This window comes from Rana temporaria, chromosome 4, assembly GCF_905171775.1.
Source record: "Rana temporaria chromosome 4, aRanTem1.1, whole genome shotgun sequence".
NCBI lineage: Eukaryota > Metazoa > Chordata > Amphibia > Anura > Ranidae > Rana > Rana temporaria.
In genome coordinates, this window is record NC_053492.1 from 228,780,890 (window position 1) to 228,800,262 (window position 19,373).

Here is a 19,373-nt window from a genome sequence, read left to right on the forward strand (position 1 = left end):
TTTTTATCAAATATCTGAAGCTTCTTACACACACGATCGGAATTTCTGATGAAAAATTCAGACGAAAAATTCCATCGGATTTTACAGGGCTGTGGAGTTGGTAGATAAATGTTCCGACTCCTCAGTTTTAAGTACTTCCGACTCCGACTCCTCTGTATTAATATGCAAATGTATTTTATACATTCCTTGAGGGAAAGAAACGCAACCTACCACAGGACTACTGGCGGAAGCCAACAGTCTACTGTATTGCACAGTTTAAGCAAAAGACAAACACAATGAAAACAACGTTTTTATTCTAAAACATGATTTTCCTAGGAGAATCCCATAGTCATGTTTAAAGTTTAAGCTAACAATCGGAGTTTACAAGTTTTTATAGCCTTAGCTAAATGACAGCAGTTTTTCCAATGGTTTACAGCTTCAGTCTTGAACTATTGGCCCTCCATTCCCTTCACTTATACAAGTGTCTCACTCTCTAGTCCTGCAAAAAACATATTTACTTAATCCCTTATCAGTGAGAGGCTAGGTTACACATGGACGCTGCGTTCCCTGTAAAAGCAGAACACAACACTATGGAAAGTATAAGTATTGCAGCTCCTAATTGTGCGTTGCGTGCCATATAGTGAAGCACATGAAAAGCATGCTTCTTCACGGTCACTTAACGTGTTCGTTTTGCGGTTACGTGAGGCACTGCATGCATTGGTCTTTATTCTTACAGTAGAGAAGTCATTAATTATAACTTTTTGTGAATTGGGACACTTAAACTTGCTTTTTTTTTTTTTTTATTACAATCTAAATTTAGTAGGAGTCGGAGTCGGTGCATTGTTTGCCGACTCCGACTCCAGGTACCCAAAATTTCCCCCGACTCCGACTCCTCGACTCCGACTCCACAGCCCTGGGATTTTAAGCCATCATAAATTCCGATCGCGTGTACGGGGCATAAGTGTATTATTTGTGATCAAATGGTGACATCTTGTGGTTACCTTTAGCTTTGTGCACACTGGCTCTCCTGATTGCCTTTCTCCTGGCAGGAAAAAGGCAGTGTAAAAAATATGCCTAAAGCTGCATTTTCGAAAACACATTTAGGCGCATTTACACGCGTCAAGTGCTTGGGTGTTAATTAATTTCATTGGCGAGAATAATAATTTATTGTGACCATTGCAATGAGTTATCGCTCAGGCACTAAACATGTCTAGGGTTAACGTGTGTTTAGACATGTATAGGGGCGTCATGCAATTTTTTTCTGCCAAAATGCTGCTGTGTGCATGGACACATAGGTTAACACCGAGGGGTGTTTAGAGAAAGAAAAGCAAGTGTAAAAGTCATTTACACTTGCTTCGGCTTCAACACACTAAAAAATGCTTATAACTTCAATATGCTTTTATAAAGTGTTTTTGATGCTTTAGTGAAGCTTCGGTGGTGATTCAGTGATGCTCATTTGAAGCTTTGTTGAAGCTTGAAAGACGCCATGTCGTAGCTTTGTCATAGACTTCTATGGAGGCTTTGAAGAAGCTCTGAAGCACCACTAAAGTGACATGGAACAAGTGGAAAGAATTCCCCCTTGCAGGACTTTAATGGCCCTTATAATTGATATGACAATCACTTTGTATAGAATCAAAGGATAGAAAAGGAAGTACAAATATACAAAATTGTATTTAAATATTAGATAACAAATATATAAATATATGTATGTAAACAAAGATGGTGACTAATCTACATGTATATAAAAATCAACATGGCAACATAGTTATAATACTCATAAGTCCAGGACTTCCATGATGTAAAAACCACAACAGACCTCACCCAATGCGTTTCAGAATCCCTCCTTCTTCTTCACGGGTGTATATGTAGATAAAGCATATTATTTATGTTGCCAAAAGATGGTAGAGAACAAATGTATCAGCCACAAAATTAAAAGGACATATCTTGTGGCTGATACATTTGTTTTCTACCATCTTTTGTCAACATAAATAATATGCTTGATCTATTTTAAATAACGTTTTGTATTATTTTACTATCTTTTTCATCTTTTGATTTTATACAAAGTGATTGTCATATCAATCATAAGGGCCATTAAAGTCCCGCAAGGGGGGAATTATTTTCACTTGTTCCATATATTTGGAATGTGGGCTCACTTTAGTACAACCTTATCTCAACATTTCTTTCTCCACTAAAGTGACATGGGATATCATTTTAGAAGCACTTGGCAGATGTCGTGTGTGTGTGTGTGTGTGTTTGTGTTTGTGTTTGTGTTTGTGTTTGTGTTTGTGTGTGTGTGTGTGTATGTATATCTCATACCTGCAATTTTCCAAAGCAAAGCAAAGCTAAAGCTGAATTTAAGCCTCTCAAAAGCTGCAGGTGCTTCAAGCGAGCTTTGTCATAGACTTCAGTTGAGCCTTTGAAGAAGCTCTGAAGCACCACTAAAGTGACACAGGTATAATTTTTGAAGCAAAGCAAACAGGACTGTAAGCTAACTATTTTGGAGCTTTGACTGGCATTTAGAGAGCTTTAAAAATGTGTGTCTGAAGCCTCGTTTTGAAGCAAATGTAAACAAGCTTTTGCTTTGCTTTGGCTTCACTTCAAAAGTTATACCTCATGTCGCTTTAGTGGTGCTTCAAAGCATTTTCAAAGCCTCCATAGAAGTCTATGGCAAAGCTTGATCTAAGCACCACTGAAGCATCATATAAGCACCTATAATGACACCTCAGTGTATAATGTGTCAATATGTGTAAACAAAGCAGCGCATGTAGAGAAAACTTAATCACATAAACAATTTAACTGAATAAACGGATAAAGTGATGCCACCTTATATGTGAAAAAAACCGTGAACTTGATGAATCCAAACGAAACTGTGATTAGTAAGTGATCATATCACAAAATAAATCTTCTAATATTCTTCCACCACACCCGAGTGTTGAAAGTGAATCCACCACCCTTATAGACTGCGCACTCACCACAACAATTTGCCTCACACTCTCGTGTTTTGGCAAATACGTTTTAGATAGGATCCCTAGGATCAAACAGGTACAGGGCCGGTGCTAGACTATTTTGCGCCCTAGGCGAGACCAGCTACTTGCGCCCCCCCCCCCCCCCAAAAAAAAAAAAATTAAAATGAATTAAATTTTAGCACCAGAACTGGTCCAGGTGGAGAAGGGGTTCAGCCAGGTGAAGGGATAGAGCCAGGTGGACAGGAGGGGGGGGTGCAGGTAGGTGGAGGGATAGAGCCAGGTGGAGAGGAGAGGTGCAGCCAGGTGGAGAGGAGAGGTGCAGCCAGGTGGAGTGGAGTGGAGAGGAGAGGTGCAGCCAGGTGGAGTGGAGAGGTGCAGCCAGGTGGGGTGGAGTGGAGAGGAGAGGTGCAGCCAGGTGGAGTGGAGAGGTGCAGCCAGGTGGAGAGGAGAGGTGCAGCCACTTGGAGTGGAGAGGAGAGGAGAGGAGAGGTGCAGCCAGGTGGGGTGGAGTGGAGAGGAGAGGTGCAGCCAGGTGGGGTGGAGTGGAGAGGAGAGGTGCAGCCAGGTGGAGTGGAGAGGAGAGGTGCAGCCAGGTGGGGTGGAGTAGAGAGGAGAGGTGCAGCCAGGTGGGGTGGAGTGGAGAGGAGAGGTGCAGCCAGGTGGGGTGGAGTGGAGAGGAGAGGTGCAGCCAGGTGGAGTGGAGAGGAGAGGAGAGGTGCAGCCAGGTGGGGTGGAGTGGAGAGGAGAGGTGCAGCCAGGTGGAGTGGAGAGGTGCAGCCAGGTGGAGAGGAGAGGTGCAGCCAGGTGGAGAGGAGAGGTGCAGCCACTTGGAGTGGAGAGGAGAGGTGCAGCCAGGTGGGGTGGAGTAGAGAGGAGAGGTTCAGCCAGGTGGGGTGGAGTGGAGAGGAGAGGTGCAGCCAGGTGGAGTGGAGAGGAGAGGTGCAGCCAGGTGGAGTGGAGAGGAGAGGTGCAGCCAGGTGGAGAGGAGAGGTGCAGCCAGGTGGAGAGGAGAGAAGAGGTGCAGCCAGGTGGAGAGGAGAGGTGCAGCCAGGTGGAGAGGAGGAGGGGGGTTCAGTCAGGTGGACAGCAGAGGGAAAGTGCACCCAGGTGGACAGCAGAGGGGAAGTGCAGCCAGGTGGACAGCAGAGGATGGGGTGCAGCCAGGTGGACAGCAGAGGAGGGGGTGCAGCCAGGTGGACAGCAGAGGGGAAGTGCAGACAGGTGGACAGCAGAGGAGGGGTGCAGCCAGGTGGACAGAAGAGGGAAAGTGCAGCCAGGTGGAGAGCAGAGGGGAAGTGCAGCCAGGTGGAGAGCAGAGGGGAAGTGCAGCCAGGTGGACAGCAGAGGGGAAGTGCAGCCAGGTGGACAGCAGAGGGGAAGTGCAGCCAGGTGGACAGCAGAGGGGAAGTGCAGCCAGGTGGACAGCAGAGGGGAAGTGCAGCCAGGTGGACAGCAGAGGAGGGGTGCAGCCAGGTGGACAGAAGAGGGAAAGTGCAGCCAGGTGGAGAGCAGAGGGGAAGTGCAGCCAGGTGGAGAGCAGAGGGGAAGTGCAGCCAGGTGGACAGCAGAGGGGAAGTGCAGCCAGGTGGACAGCAGAGGGGAAGTGCAGCCAGGTGGACAGCAGAGGGGAAGTGCAGCCAGGTGGACAGCAGAGGGGAAGTGCAGCCAGGTGGACAGCAGAGGAGGGGTGCAGCCAGGTGGACAGCAGAGGAGGGGGTGCAGCCAGGTGGACAGCAGAGGAGGGGGTGCAGCCAGGTGGACAGCAGAGGAGGGGGTGCAGCCAGGTGGACAGCAGAGGAGGGGGTGCAGCCAGGTGGACAGCAGAGGAGGGGGTGCAGCCAGGTGGACAGCAGAGGAGGGGGTGCAGCCAGGTGGACAGCAGAGGGGAAGGGCAGCCAGGTGGACAGAAGATGAGGGGGTGCAGCCAGGTGGACAGCAGAGGAGGGGGTGCAGCCAGGTGGACAGCAGAGGAGGGGGTGCAGCCAGGTGGACAGCAGAGGAGGGGGTGCAGCCAGGTGGACAGCAGAGGGGAAGGGCAGCCAGGTGGACAGCAGAGGAGGGGGTGCAGCCAGGTGGACAGCAGAGGGGAAGGGCAGCCAGGTGGACAGCAGAGGGGAAGGGCAGCCAGGTGGACAGCAGAGGGAAAGTGCAGCCAGGTGGACAGCAGAGGGGAAGTGCAGCCAGGTGGACAGAAGAGGGAAAGTGCAGCCAGGTGGAGAGCAGAGGGAGGGGGGGTGCAGCCAGGTGGAGAGCAGAGGAGGGGGTGCAGCCAGGTGGACAGCAGAGGAGGGGGTGCAGCCAGGTGGACAGCAGAGGAGGGGGTGCAGCCAGGTGGACAGCAGAGGAGGGGGTGCAGCCAGGTGGACAGCAGAGGGGAAGGGCAGCCAGGTGGACAGCAGAGGAGGGGGGGCAGCCAGGTGGACAGCAGAGGAGGGGGTGCAGCCAGGTGGACAGCAGAGGAGGGGGTGCAGCCAGGTGGACAGCAGAGGAGGGGGTGCAGCCAGGTGGACAGCAGAGGAGGGGGTGCAGCCAGGTGGACAGCAGAGGGGAAGGGCAGCCAGGTGGACAGCAGAGGGGAAGGGCAGCCAGGTGGACAGCAGAGGGGAAGTGCAGCCAGGTGGACAGCAGAGGGGAAGGGCAGCCAGGTGGACAGCAGAGGGGAAGGGCAGCCAGGTGGACAGCAGAGGGGAAGGGCAGCCAGGTGGACAGCAGAGGGGAAGGGCAGCCAGGTGGACAGCAGAGGGGAAGGGCAGCCAGGTAGACAGCAGAGGGGAAGTGCAGCCAGGTGGACAGCAGAGGGGAAGGGCAGCCAGGTGGACAGCAGAGGGGAAGGGCAGCCAGGTGGACAGCAGAGGGGAAGTGCAGCCAGGTGGACAGCAGAGGGGAAGGGCAGCCAGGTGGACAGCAGAGGGGAAGGGCAGCCAGGTGGACAGCAGAGGGGAAGGGCAGCCAGGTGGACAGCAGAGGGGAAGGGCAGCCAGGTGGACAGCAGAGGGGAAGGGCAGCCAGGTGGACAGCAGAGGGGAAGGGCAGCCAGGTAGACAGCAGAGGGGAAGGGCAGCCAGGTGGACAGCAGAGGGGAAGGGCAGCCAGGTGGACAGCAGAGGGGAAGGGCAGCCAGGTGGACAGCAGAGGGGAAGTGCAGCCAGGTGGACAGCAGAGGGGAAGTGCAGCCAGGTGGACAGCAGAGGGGAAGTGCAGCCAGGTGGACAGCAGAGGGGAAGTGCAGCCAGGTGGACAGCAGAGGGGGGGGGGGTGCAGCATGGTGGAGGGAGAATATAGCAAAGTGGACAGCTAGGTGGATGGATGCAGCCAAGTGGAGGGAGTCACACACCAGTGATAAGATCATCCCCAGCGCTTCCCCCACCACCTGACAAGTTCCTACCTTGGAGCACTTCTTTCCATCTCCCTCCACATGTCACAGGCTGGGTAAGCTGCAGGATCAGCTTTGCTTTGGGCTCCACACTCCTCCAGGACAAGTGGCTTCGGCCCAGCGTGTGGCCAGTCTAGGCCTGGGTGGATCCATTCTGGGTGTCTATGCCCTGCTCCTCCAATGGTTGCACATCACCCAGAGAGGGAGGCGGGGCGGGCAGAGAGCTGACACCCACGGCTGCTGCTGCTGCCTGCTGGACATCAGCATGGTCACCTCTGGCTTAGTGCAGCGAAGGGGACGATCTGTCTGCTTCTTCTCCCTGCCTAGTAACTCTGCAGCCAGCCATATAGAGCCCTTCTGCTACACTCCGCATCAGTCACCATCGGCTGAGGAGGAACCGATCTTCTGTAGAAGACCCAGCAGCTGTGGCAGCGCTCCCTGTCGGCAGTGCGCTCTAGGCGGCTGCTTAGTTCGCCTAGTGGGAGCGCCGGCCCTGAACAGGTAGATATCCGTTTCCAGGCAGTGCAATCCAGGGAGGTTTTCACATGGATAAAGGAAAAAAAGTGCACAATAGTGTGATACTATAAAAACAACTTTAATAACACTTCTATTGCAAATCCTCCAAAATAACCACTCACAAACAAACTTGAAAATCAGGCAGTGAATAAATCCAAACATAAGCCAAGGTGATGGACAAAAAAACTTCTCCAGATATGACAGTGGTCACGGCGGACCATAGAGCAGCCCAAACACGTACTCACAGCCCTTATGGGGTAATGGAGTAAGATGCCGAATCTGAGGTGCCTGTCCTGGCTAAAAACGTCCCATAAGCAAACCAATTCAGGGTAGACTTGAGAAGTGACTTAGTTGCCACACCCTTAGCTTTACAACCCATTTAATGTTCAGTTTTCTGCTGTTAGCAATGTGAACCATTCTGTTGAGTCTGCTATTGAGAATGCTGTGGCTGCCATCTAGTGGCACTAACGCTAACTGTCAGAAAACCACTCTGTTGTTTCACATTCATCTTCAAGTGCAGGTGCTAACAGAATGGTCAGAATATTCCTGAAACATGTTTGAAATAATCTTTACCATGTCTATTGTATCCTCTTGGTTTTCATCTTTCCACCAACCTAAAGGCAGAAATTTGTCCAGAAAAGTTTCTAGATGTATTGTCACTTCTTCCTTCAGTCAAAGATTTAATTTATAGGGCTGAGGGAAAGGATGAGAAATCAGAGGAGGACAGAAGAAGGCCTGTGACCAAATCTTTTAAAAATTGATTACAGGCCTTTTGCATATTTGCAAATGTAAAGTGTGAAAAATGTCCGGGTCTTTTTCAGCACAGATATAGTGCTTGAAGCATATAAACATTTTGGGGGTGCGGCTTGGTTCACCTATGACGATTCGTTTTGCCAGAAGCTGGCGGTTCACCCTTCCCTGCATTGGAGAGCCAAAGATGTTGGCCTATGGTATCTGCCACAAATCAGAAGTCAGGAAGGGAAGTTTTTTCCAAAGGTGGTATCCCGGTGAAGCTTCACGCAATGTTTCCATGGCTCCAAGACGCCACAGGCAGACAGATGACCCTTCTCCTGTATAATGGGTTTTGTGAAGGGTTATTGTTGCCCAAATTTGTGGGAAAAGGTTGCAAAATTTTCATAATCTTAAATCAACTGTAGGTTTGGAACATATAATGGAGGAAACATTTGCCTACTGGGCACTTTCACCCCCTTCCTGCCCAGGCCAGTTTTCAGCGTTCTCACACTTTAAATGACAATTGCGCAGTCATGCAACACTGTGCCCAAATAAAAAATGTTATCATTTCTTTTCACACAAATAGAGCTTTTGTTTGGTTGTATTTAATCACTGCTGGGTTTTTTATAAAAAAAAAAAAAAAGCCAGAAAATTTCGTAAAAAAAAATAAGTTTCTTAGTTTCTGTCAGTAAATTTTGTAAATAAGTAATTTTTCTCCTTCACTGATGTGCGCTGATGAGGCGGCACTGATAAGGTGGCCCTGATGAGGAGCCAATAATATGCCACACTGATGAGCACTGATAGGTGGCACCGGTGGGCAATTATAGGCAGCACTGGTTGGCACTGATAAGCGGCGCGCATATGAGCATTGATGGGCAGCACTGATGAACAGGCACTGATGGATCCGTAAAAGCAGCACTGACTGGCATCACTGAATGGAACTTATTGGTGTCACTGATGGTCACTGCTGGGGCTCTGTCAGTGTAAGGTGAGTAGAGCCGATCACATGGTTAAAGAGCTACCTCATCGGCTCTTTACCAGGGTCGCACTCGCGCTGTGTCCTAGCAACAATTCTGGCACGCCATCATATGACGTCTCCCCCCCATTCAGGGATTTTAGTATTTCTCCCCTAGGTATAGTACCTAAAAAAAAAAACGAATTCTTATCGTCTTCTTATTCATCACCTATCTTTTCCAAGTGGCAGTTCCCTTAATGACCAGTTTCAGGAGAGCCTAACATCAGTTTCAGATGCGTCCTTCGAGGATGCTCTGGTACTACTAAAAAATTGGGGTTACTGGATCTCTGTTATTCAAAGCAGACATAAAATCTGAAAATATAGAATATATAATTTAAATTTGTGCTATAAATATTCCAGTGCAATAAATCAATGTGAACAAATTTTACACATAAAACATTCAATCAGATTGCACTGGAATCGGATGGCATTGGTGTTCACACCAATGCCATCCGATTCCACAGTTCGCACTGCTTTCTGCGAACCAATTTGCGGGTGTCACTAACTTTCAATTGACACCTGCAGTGGTTTGCAGAAAGCAGTGTGAACTGCCTGCGAGTTAGATGCAATGCAGGTACTAGAGCTGCACGATTCTGGCCAAAATGAGAATCACGATTTTTTTGTTTGTAGTAAAGATCATGATTCTCACGGCGTAAAATCTTTAAAATGTATACAAAAAAAATTGGCTAACTTTACTGTTTTTTTTTTTTTTTTATTAATTAAAGTAATTTTTTCCCCAAAAATTGCATTTGAAAGACCGCTGCGCAAATACAGTGCGACATAAAAAATTGCAACAACTGCCATTTTATTCTCTAGGGTCTCTACTAAAAAAATATATATATATAATGTTTGGGGGTTCTAAGTAATTTTCTAGCAAAAAAAAAGATTTTAACTTGAAAAGAGCTGTCAGAAAAAGGTTTGGTGTTTAAGTGGTTAAAGGTTCCTAATTTACATACAGAAGTCTATTCCTTTGATGTAAAAGTCAAATTGATACAATGGGCTAGATTCAGGGCGATGCGCCTGATCTTACCGTGGCGCAGCGTATCCTATTTACGCTACGCCGCCGCAACTTACAGGAGCAAGTGCAGTATTCACAAAGCACTTGCTCCGTAAGTTGCGGCGGCGTAGCATAAATGGGGCCAGCGTAAGCGCGCGTAATTCAAATGTGTAAGGGGGGCGTGTTTTATGTTAATGTGTGTTGACCTGACATGATTGACGTTTTGTACGAACGGCGCATGCATGTACAACGCATGCAACGTCCGTGTACATATCCCAGTGTGCATTGCTCTAAATGACGTCGCAAGGACGACATTGGTTTCGACGTGAACGTAAATTACGTCCAGCCCTATTCGCGAACGACTTACGCAAACGACGTAATAAATTCAAATTTCGAAGCGGGAACGACATCCATACTTAACATTGGCTGCGCCACCTAATAGCAGGAGCAACGTTACGCTGAAAAACCCCTACGCAAACAACGTAAAAAACTATCGCCGGGCGCACGTACATTCGTGAATCGACGTAACTAGGTAATTTGCATATTCTACGCCGAAAACAACGGAAGCGCCACCTAGCAGCCAGCGTGAGAATGCACCCTAAGATACGACGGCGTAATAGAATTACGCCAGTCGGATCTTAGGCTAATGTCGGCGTATCTACCTTTCTGAATACAGAAAGTAGATACGCCGGCGCAGCTTTGAATTTACGTGGCGTATCTATGGATACGCCGGCGTAATTCTATGCTGAATCTAGCCCACTGTTTAGACTTAAAGCAGTTGTAAAGGAAAAAAAAATGTCACCTTAATGCAATCTATGCATTATTGTGAAAAAACATCTGATGTTGCCGCCCCCCCCCCCCCCGAGCCCCCGTTTTACTTACCTGACCCCTCGAAAGTCCCGAGCTCGGTCCCGAGATCCTCTTTGCCGCTCAGCCTGGCCGCTGATTGGCTAGAGCGGATGAATTGAGAGCAGCGCAGCCATTGGCTGGCGCTGCTGTGAATCACATCCAGTGACGCAGCGCCGAGTGATACAGTGAGCGGCTATGGCCGTTCACTGTATCACGGGAGCTTGCCCGCAAATACTCACCACCATGCGAGCGCTCTCGCATGACTGTGGTGAGTTCTTGCGGGGAGGACCAGAGACAGCCGCCGAGGGACCCCAGATCAGTAATGATCCGCCCCGTGCACCTCCGCTTGCTCAGCGGGGATCGCTCCGTTGATCCCCCCTGAGCCGGCGGATGACAGGGCGGTCCCCGCACACTGTGCAGGGACCGCCCTGTCTTTTCTCCGCTCTCCCCTATGGGGGGGGGGATCGGATGAACATGGACCGTATGTCCGTGTTCACCCGATCCGATCTGCCAGACGGATGGAAAAGTAGGTTTTTCCTCCGTCACACTTTGGCGGATCGGAGTGGGTCGGATGTCAGCGGGCATGTCACCGCTGACATCCGCGGCTCCATAGAGGAGCACGGAGCGCCCGCTCAGGTCCGCCAAAAAAACTGGCAGGCGGACCTGAATGGGCCGCCAGTGTGAAAGAGCCCTTAGGGTCTCAAGAAATGAGATAGACCTTCAGTACATCAGGTGTGATCAATTTTCAGTGATTGGCACCATAGATCTAGAGGATAACTTTCACAAAGACAGAATAATATACATAATTTTATTTATTTATCATGATATATGACTTTGATTATTTTTACCAAAAAAATGTAGCAGTATACATTTTGGCTAAAACTTATGAAGAAAAAAATACTAATTTGCTAAATTTTATAACAGAAATTAAGAAAAATTCATTTTTTTTTTTTACAAAACTTTCGGTCTTTTTTCATTTATAGCGCAAACAATAAAAAGCCCAGTGGGGATTAAATACCACCAAAAGAAAGTTCTATTTGTGTGAGAAAAAAAGACAGAAATATTAAATGGGTACAGCGTTGTATGACTGAGTATTTCTCATTCAAAATGTGAGAGCACCGAAGGCTGAAAATTGGCCTGGTTAGGAAGGGGGTATAATTTACCCGTGGGGAAGTGGTTAAAGCGCATTTAAGTGATCTTTTTTTTTTATATAATTAAGAAAGAAGTGTTTTTCCACAGCACTGATATTTAGTAAATGATTGTCAAGCGTGCTGTAAAAAGCTACAGGCGCATTTAGATTTGACTAGAAGAAGTTGACGAGCTTTAACTGCTTCCAGACTCAACAAATGGCTTCATTTTTGCTGTACAGTGACGAGAAGCGACTTAAATGTTTTTCAAGTGTAAACAGCTCTGTTCATATTATACATTAAAGGCTGCTTTGCTAAGCATTCAGGGAGTGGCAAAATCACACCCCAAATGCTTGTTTTTTATGAACAAGGTGAACAGGACCTAACATTCACTATGCTTAAAATGTCCCCTCCCCCTCCTGTTACGTATCCTGCCTAACCTGTGTAAAAGATCGATATACTTACCTATTTTTAGTTTGGTTATCTCCAGTTCAGTCACGTAATTCGGCAGTTACCGATCTGTGACATGGGATCATATCACCAAAGGACTGCTTAGTATTGCACATACATGTACCCAAACAATCATCCAAAAGACAGCTGTTCCAACCCTTCCCTACTCCAGCAAAAATGTAAAAAAGCCTTTAGATATATTTAAAGGATGATTACAGGTATGGGCATTTTATACATGGACCGATGTAATTATGTATACATACCTGGCCAATGCTGCTGGAAAACACTACAGTAGACAAAAGCTTTTTCAGGGATCTCCACTTACTCCGCATTCTGAACAGCAGTCAACCACTCGGCGCCTTTGCATTTTTTGAATTAATACATGGCCTTCTCTGATTGGGCATGGTGAAGAGGCAGGGCGACATCACACTCTCAACCTTGTTCAATCAGAGAATGCCTTGCCCTCATTGAGAAAATCCACAGCATTCTCTGAATGGCACCTGTGCTGAGTGGCTGACCTCCTGTGTTAAGAATGTGGCCCAATCCCAGGGCAAGAAATTACCATTCCTCATAGAGGAAACTGCAACGTAACCACTTGCCGACCACACTATAGCAAAATGACAGCTACCAGGCGGTGGGCCAGTTCTAGGAGGGCGTTATATGATGTCCTCCTGTGATCCTTTACTCATGCTTTCACAGCGTGAGGAGAAGAGAGCACTGTTTTTCCTTGACCCATAGGAATGCTGGACCGCATCATTTCCGGTGCAGCCGAGTCACTTCCATGGAGGTTCACTACATTCACTGCGCATGCACATGCGTCCCGGACTTCGCTTAATCAGCTGGTTGTTGGACATTTAACACCAGTTTGATAGGGTCAAGGATTTTCACAGGCGAGTTGCCTACAGCGCACATGCGCGCGCTGCCATTTAAAATTAGAAAACATATTCCTGAAACGACTGACTTTTTTTGAACCTGTTCCTGACTGCCTGATGTACATATACTGGGGCAAAGCGGTTATATTGCGCAAAATCACGTACCTGTATGTGATTTTGTCAATAGCCACTGGGGAATGCGCTGATTGACCACAGGGGGAGCCAATCAACTGGCCCGACAGACATCGCATCCACCCGTGATCGCTCCGAGACTGAACGGCGCTGTGATCTAGTGTTTCTGCTAATCAGGAGCTTGGATCACAGTGTCCATACAGTGAGCCCACCGCCCCCCCCCCCCCCCCCCACAATAAGATGGGGGATGTCTAAAGTTCCATTTTAAAAGAGAAGTTTGAGTTTTAAAAAAAATAAGCACTTATACTCACCTAGGTGGATGCACCTTCGATCCCATGCTGCATCTGTCCCCGACTGCTTCCAAGACTTAATCACCACTGATCGCTCAGTTGTCAGTCTTTACTGAGTGTAGCGTGCATTTGTATTCAGCCCCCCTTACTCTGATACCCCTAACTAAAATGTTGTGGTACCAATTGCCCTCAGTAGTCACCTAATTCGTAAATAGAGTCCATCTGGGTGTAATTTATTTTCAGTAAAAATACAGCTGTTCTGTGAAGCCCTCAGAGGTTTGTTAGAGAACCTTAGTGAACAAACAGCGTCATGAAGGCCAAGGAACACACCAGACAGATCGGGGATAAAGTCGTGGAGAAGTTTAAAGCAAGGTTAGGTTAACAAAAAAATATTCTGAAAATGGAAACAGTATGGCACAACTGCAAACTTACCAAGACATGGCTGTCTCCCTGAACTGACAGGCTGGGCAAGGAGAGCATTAACCAGAGAAGCAGCAAAGAGGCCCATGATAACTCTGGAGGAGCTGCAGAGATCCACAGCTGAGGTGGGAGAATCCACAAATCTGTCATTTATGGAAGAGTGGCAAGAAGAAAGCCATTGTTCAAAGAAAGCTATAAGAAGTCCCGTTTGCAAAAAAAATCCATGTGGAGGACACAGCAACTATGTGGATGTACGGTAGGTGCTCTGGTCAGAGGAGATCAAAATGGAACTTTTTGGCCTAAAAGCAAAATGCTATGTGTGGTGGAAAACAAATACCGCACATCACCCTCAACACACTATTTCCACAGTGAAACATGGTGGTGCCAACATCATGTTGTGGAGATTCTTTTCTTCAGGAGTGACAGGGAAGCTGGTCAGGGTTGATGGGAAGATGGATGGAGCCAAATACAGGGCAATCTTGGAAGAAATCCTGTTAGGAGTCTGCAAAAGACTTGAGACTGGGGCAGCTTCAAGTCTTTTTAGGTATGTCTCTACCAGCTTTGCACATCTAGAGAGTGACATTTTTGCCCATTTTTCTTTGCAAAATAGCTCAAGCTCTGTCAAGTCTTGCCACAGATTTTCCATTGGATTTAGGTCTGGACTTTGACTGGGCCATTCTAACACATGAATATGCTTTGATCTAAATCATTTCATTGTAGCTCTGGCTGCATGTTTAGGGTCATTGTCCTGCTGGAATTTGAACCCCCGCCCCAGTCTCAAGTCTTTTGCAGACTCCTAAAAGTTTTTTTTGCTAAGATTGCCTGTATTTGGCTTCATCCATCTACATACAGCCAGAGCTACAATGGAATGGTTTCGATCAAAGCATATTCATGTGTTAGAATGGCCCAGTTAAAGTCCAGACCTAAATCCAATTGAGAATCTGTGATAAGACTTGAAAATTGCTGTTCACGGACTCTTTCCATCCAATCTGACAGAGCTTGAGCTATTGCAAATATGCCACTCTCTAGTAGAGCTGCACGATTCTGGCTAAAATGAGAATCACGTTTTTTTTTGCTTAGAAGATAGATCACGGTTCTCGCGGCGTAACATCTTTCACATTAAAAAAAATGGGCAACCTTTACTGTTTCATTTATTTTTGTATTATTATTCATTGAAGTGTATTTTTACCCAAACAAAAATTGCATTTGAAAGACCGCTGGGCAAATACAGTGCAACATAAAATATTGCAGCCATTACCATTTTATTCCCTAGGGTCTCTGCTAAAATATATATAATGTTTGGGGGTTCAAAGTAATTTTCTAGCAAAACATTTTGATTTTAACTTAACCACTTAAGGACCGCTGCACGACGATATACGTCGGCAGAATGGCACGGCTGGGCACATCAACGTATATGTATGTTGCTCTTTAAGCCCAGCCATGGGGTCGTGGGCGCACGCCCGTGGCGCGCACCCTCGACCCGGTCCGAAGTGCTGTGACTGTGATCGCGGGACCCGATCGCCGCTGGAGTCCCGCGATCGGTCCCCGGAGCTGAAGAACGGGGAGAGTTGTATGTAAACACAGCTTCCCCGTTCTTCACTGTGGCGGCCTCATCGATCGTGTGATCCCTTTTGTAGGGGGACACAATCGATGACGTCACACCTACAGTTGTAAACACACTTCAGGTCACACATAACCACAGGGGGCGCTGATGGGGTTAACTCCCAAACTGCAACTGTCATTTCCACAGTAAACAATGCATTTAAAATGCATTTTTTGCTGTGAAAATGACAATGGTCCCAAAAATGTGTCAAAATTGTCCCAAGTGTCCGCCATAATGTCGCAGTCACGAAAAAAATCGCTGATCGCCGCCATTAGTAGTAAAAAAAAATAATTCATTAAAATGCAATAAAATGATCCCCTATTTTGTAAATGCTATAAATACCGTATTTATCGCGGTATAACGCGCTCCCGCGTATACCGCGCACCCCTAAAGTGACCCCCAATCCTGTGGAAAAAAAGTTATTTTTGTACTTACAGCTTTGGTGTCTTGCGCGGCGTCCATCGGCGGCCTCGTCGGGTCCGGCGTCCTTCTGCGGCTTTGGGTGTCCTTCTGCGGCTTCGGGTGCCCTTCTGCGGCGGGTCCGGTGTCCTCTTCGGCGGGTCCGGCGTCCTCCCCGCGCCGAGTTTTGAATACTGCGCCAGCATATACCGAGCGCAGTACACTCAGGCAGGCTCGGCAACTGTCGCGCTCACGTCCTGTACGTCCAGGACGTGACCGCGGAAGAAGCCGAGACTGGCCGACTATACCCGAGTGTACTGCGCTCTGTATATGTCGGCGCAGTATTCAAAACTCGGCGCGGGTATCGGCGTATATCGCGCACCCACGATTTTGCCCTGATTTTCAGGGCAAAAAAGTGCGCGATATACGCCGATAAATACGGTAGGTAGAAGAATACGTATCGGCCTAAACTGAGGAAAAAAAATGTTTTTTATATATATTTTTGGGGGATATTTTTTACAGCAAAAAGTTAAAAATATTGATTTTTTTTCAAAATTGTCGCTCTATTTTTGTTTATAGCGCAAAAAATTAAAACCGCAGAGGTGATCAAATACCACCAACACAAAGTTCTATTTGTGGGAAAAAAAGGACGCCAATTTTGTTTGGGAGCCACGTCGCACGACCGCGCAATTGTCAGTTAAACTGACGCAGTGCCGATTTGCAAAAAGGGGCCTGGTCCTTTAGCTGCATTTTGGTCCGGGGCTTAAGTGGTTAAGAAACAAATGTCAGAAAAAGATTTGGGCTTTAATTGGTAAACTTCCTGCATTTACACACAGAAGTTTGCTCTAAGAAGGAAGTTAGTTACAATGTTTCATGTTGTTACAAACTTGGCAGACTGCCCAGGTTTTTTCTTTGCACACAGAAGTTTATCCCTTTGATCTAAGAAGGAAGCGTTAGTTACAAGGTTTCCTATTAAGAACTTGGCAGACTGCCCGATATTTTCTTTTGGCGGCCTAGAAGTCTCTCCACTTGTTATATGAAAGAATCTGCAAACTCTGCACTGGAGATCGTCAGGGGGGTTGAATCGAGAACATGATTTTTTAAGGATTAATTGTGCAGCTCTAGGGCTAGATTCAGGTAAGTGTCTTACGCCGTCGTATCTTAGTTGCAATTTTACGCTGGCCACTAGGTGGCGCTTCCGTCGATTTACGCGAGGAATATGCTAATTAGGTAGATACCGCACTTTATGGACTGAAACTTCAATAAAGGAGTTTCCTTGCAGTGAGGCTATCCAGATCATAATTTGCTCTTTGTCTTACAGGCAGTGGCGGCTGGTGCTCAAAATTTTTGGGGGTGCGCAAACAAACTGAAAAAAAAAAATCAATTGCAGCCACTGTGCCCATCACACGCAGCTACTGTGCCCATCAATTGCCACCACTGTGCCATCAATTGCCGCCACTGTGCCATCAGATGCCACCACTGTGTCATCAAATGCAGCTACTGTACCCATCAATTGCTGCCAGTGTGCCCATAAATTGCCACCAGTGTGCTCATCAATTGCTGCCGATGTGCTCATCAATTGCTGCCGATGTGCGCAACAATTGCCGCTACATTGCCAATCAATTGCCGCTACTGTGCTCATCAATTGCTGCCAGTGTGCCCACCAATTGCCTCTACTGTGCACATCAAATGCTGCCAGTGGGCATCCCCCGCCCACCCGACAATCACCTGTCTCGGTGAGGCAGCGGGTCACGGCATCGGTGTCCTGCGCACCCCTCAATGTCTTCTCCCGTCCTCTGCTATGATTGGACGCCTGATAGGTGTCCAATCACAGCGCCTGTTGTTTCAGCCAATCAGAAAACAGACCCGAGCACCTGAATGGCTGAGAGGCCGTTCAGTGTTAGGAAAGCAAATATTCATTCGCTTTCCTAACACAACGCTGAGTGAACTGCGAGTGCCCAGCATGGCGCCCACTGTTCATCTTTTTGGACGCCTATTAGAGCCTATGTCTCTAATCAGGTGCTTCCAAAAAATACCCCGCCGCTGAAATTCAGGTGCCCGGCGCCCGAACACCTGAAAAGGGGGTGGCAGCGGCGACAATAGATAGATTCATGCTATGCATGAATCTATCTATGGTGATAGAGAGGTGGCAGGAGAAGGGGGGGGGTGCCCGTGCACCCCTTATGGACACACCACCACTGCTTACAGTGTTTTCTTTTGTTTGTTTTTGCTTTTGTTTTCTTTGCTAAAGCACAACACATGACTATAAAAATAAAATATACATGTAGATGAGGCAAAATACATAAATATAAAAATGAACTATAATTACAAACAAAGTGAAACACACAAAATATTAATCAAATCTCACCTTGACTTTTTCATAATAGCTCCCGGTAGACATCCATTCCATGTATGAGAACAGAGGGTCTTCCTTTGACACCTTACGTATGATGGTGTCTACTATCGGGTTCACTTTCATTGCAGCACGTGAGATGTCATTCATTTTCAGCTTCAGCCTCTCCACCACGGGTCTCAGTGCCCTGCCATTGTGGGCGGTCAGTGGCGGCACCTTTCCCTTCGGCTTGGCTTGGGACGGTTTGTGCCCTCCCGGGTCTGTGTTCTGCTCTGCTCTCCTCAGAGGCTCTTTTTTAGCGCTGCTTTGTCCCTGAACCCTTCCAGAAACTTCTGTCTTTCCTCTGCTCGGTTCCTCATTGCACTTAGCGGCTCCCCTTCCTCGGCCCGGTGGCTCTCCATTACACTTAGCGGCTCCCCTTCCTCTGCCCGGTGGCTCTCCATTGCATTTAGCGGCTCCCCTTCCTCTGCCCGGTGGCTCTCCATTGCATTTAGCGGCTCCCCTTCCTCTGCCCGGTGGCTCTCCATTGCATTTAGCGGCTCCCCTTCCTCTGCCCGGCTCTCCATTACACTTGGCAATTCCCCTTCCTCTGCCCGGACCCGGCTCCTCATTGCTCTTGGGAGTGGCCCTTCCTCTGCCCCTGGACTGCTTGGTGCGGTTGTCAGGCTCCATGCCCCTTCCACGGCCCCCCATGTCTGTCACCTGCCAGGCTCTGAAGTAATCTCTACTTTTCTTATTGCCTCTTATCTGGAAGACTTGTCCCCTCCCCTTTCCACCTTTATTACACAAATAAACGAAACCAACTCTGTCACTGTTCCCATTAGGGAGACTTCCCCAATGACCGTTGTCACCGAGACCGAAAGTGAAAGAAATGCCAACGTTTCCGTCCTATTTGTGGAAATTCATGTCATTTCCTAATAGTCCTTTGGCTCTTACTGAGGCGTTCACCTTAGCGATGTCTCACTTCTTCTAAAGGTTACATTGACACAAATACCGGCTAGGTTTGTTTTTCATGTTTCTCTTGGTATGTGATTTTTTTTTTTTTAACCAATAAAAAGATTTAAAGCAGAAATCCAGAAACGTTTAGTTGTCACTAAAACACGTATAAATCTTCCAATGGGGACAGTGGTTCTGGTGATAACTGCGGATTCTCTCACTTCCTGTCAGTGGCGGCTAGTGTTTTTTTTGGGAGGGGGCAACAAACAATTCACACCGCCCCCCCCGCACTTAGGTCAATCCAGTCAAACGCACCCCTCCCCGTCATTCGGTCGTCCTCGCACCAGGGGCGTACCTAGAGCAT

The 19,373-nt window shown here is 47.7% G+C and overlaps 1 protein-coding gene across 1 annotated transcript in view; it reads right to left on the bottom strand.

Annotated features, from left to right (window-relative positions):
* Positions 1–18,975, bottom strand: part of LOC120937034 (cyclic GMP-AMP synthase-like) — a 62,386-nt gene extending 43,411 nt beyond the window's left edge. The window contains exon 1 of the mRNA XM_040349955.1: positions 18,089–18,975. Within this exon, the coding sequence (XP_040205889.1) occupies positions 18,089–18,766 (678 nt within the window). The 5' untranslated portion in view covers positions 18,767–18,975. The remainder of the gene's footprint in view (positions 1–18,088) is intronic.
* Between the last annotated feature and the right edge of the window lie 398 nt (positions 18,976–19,373).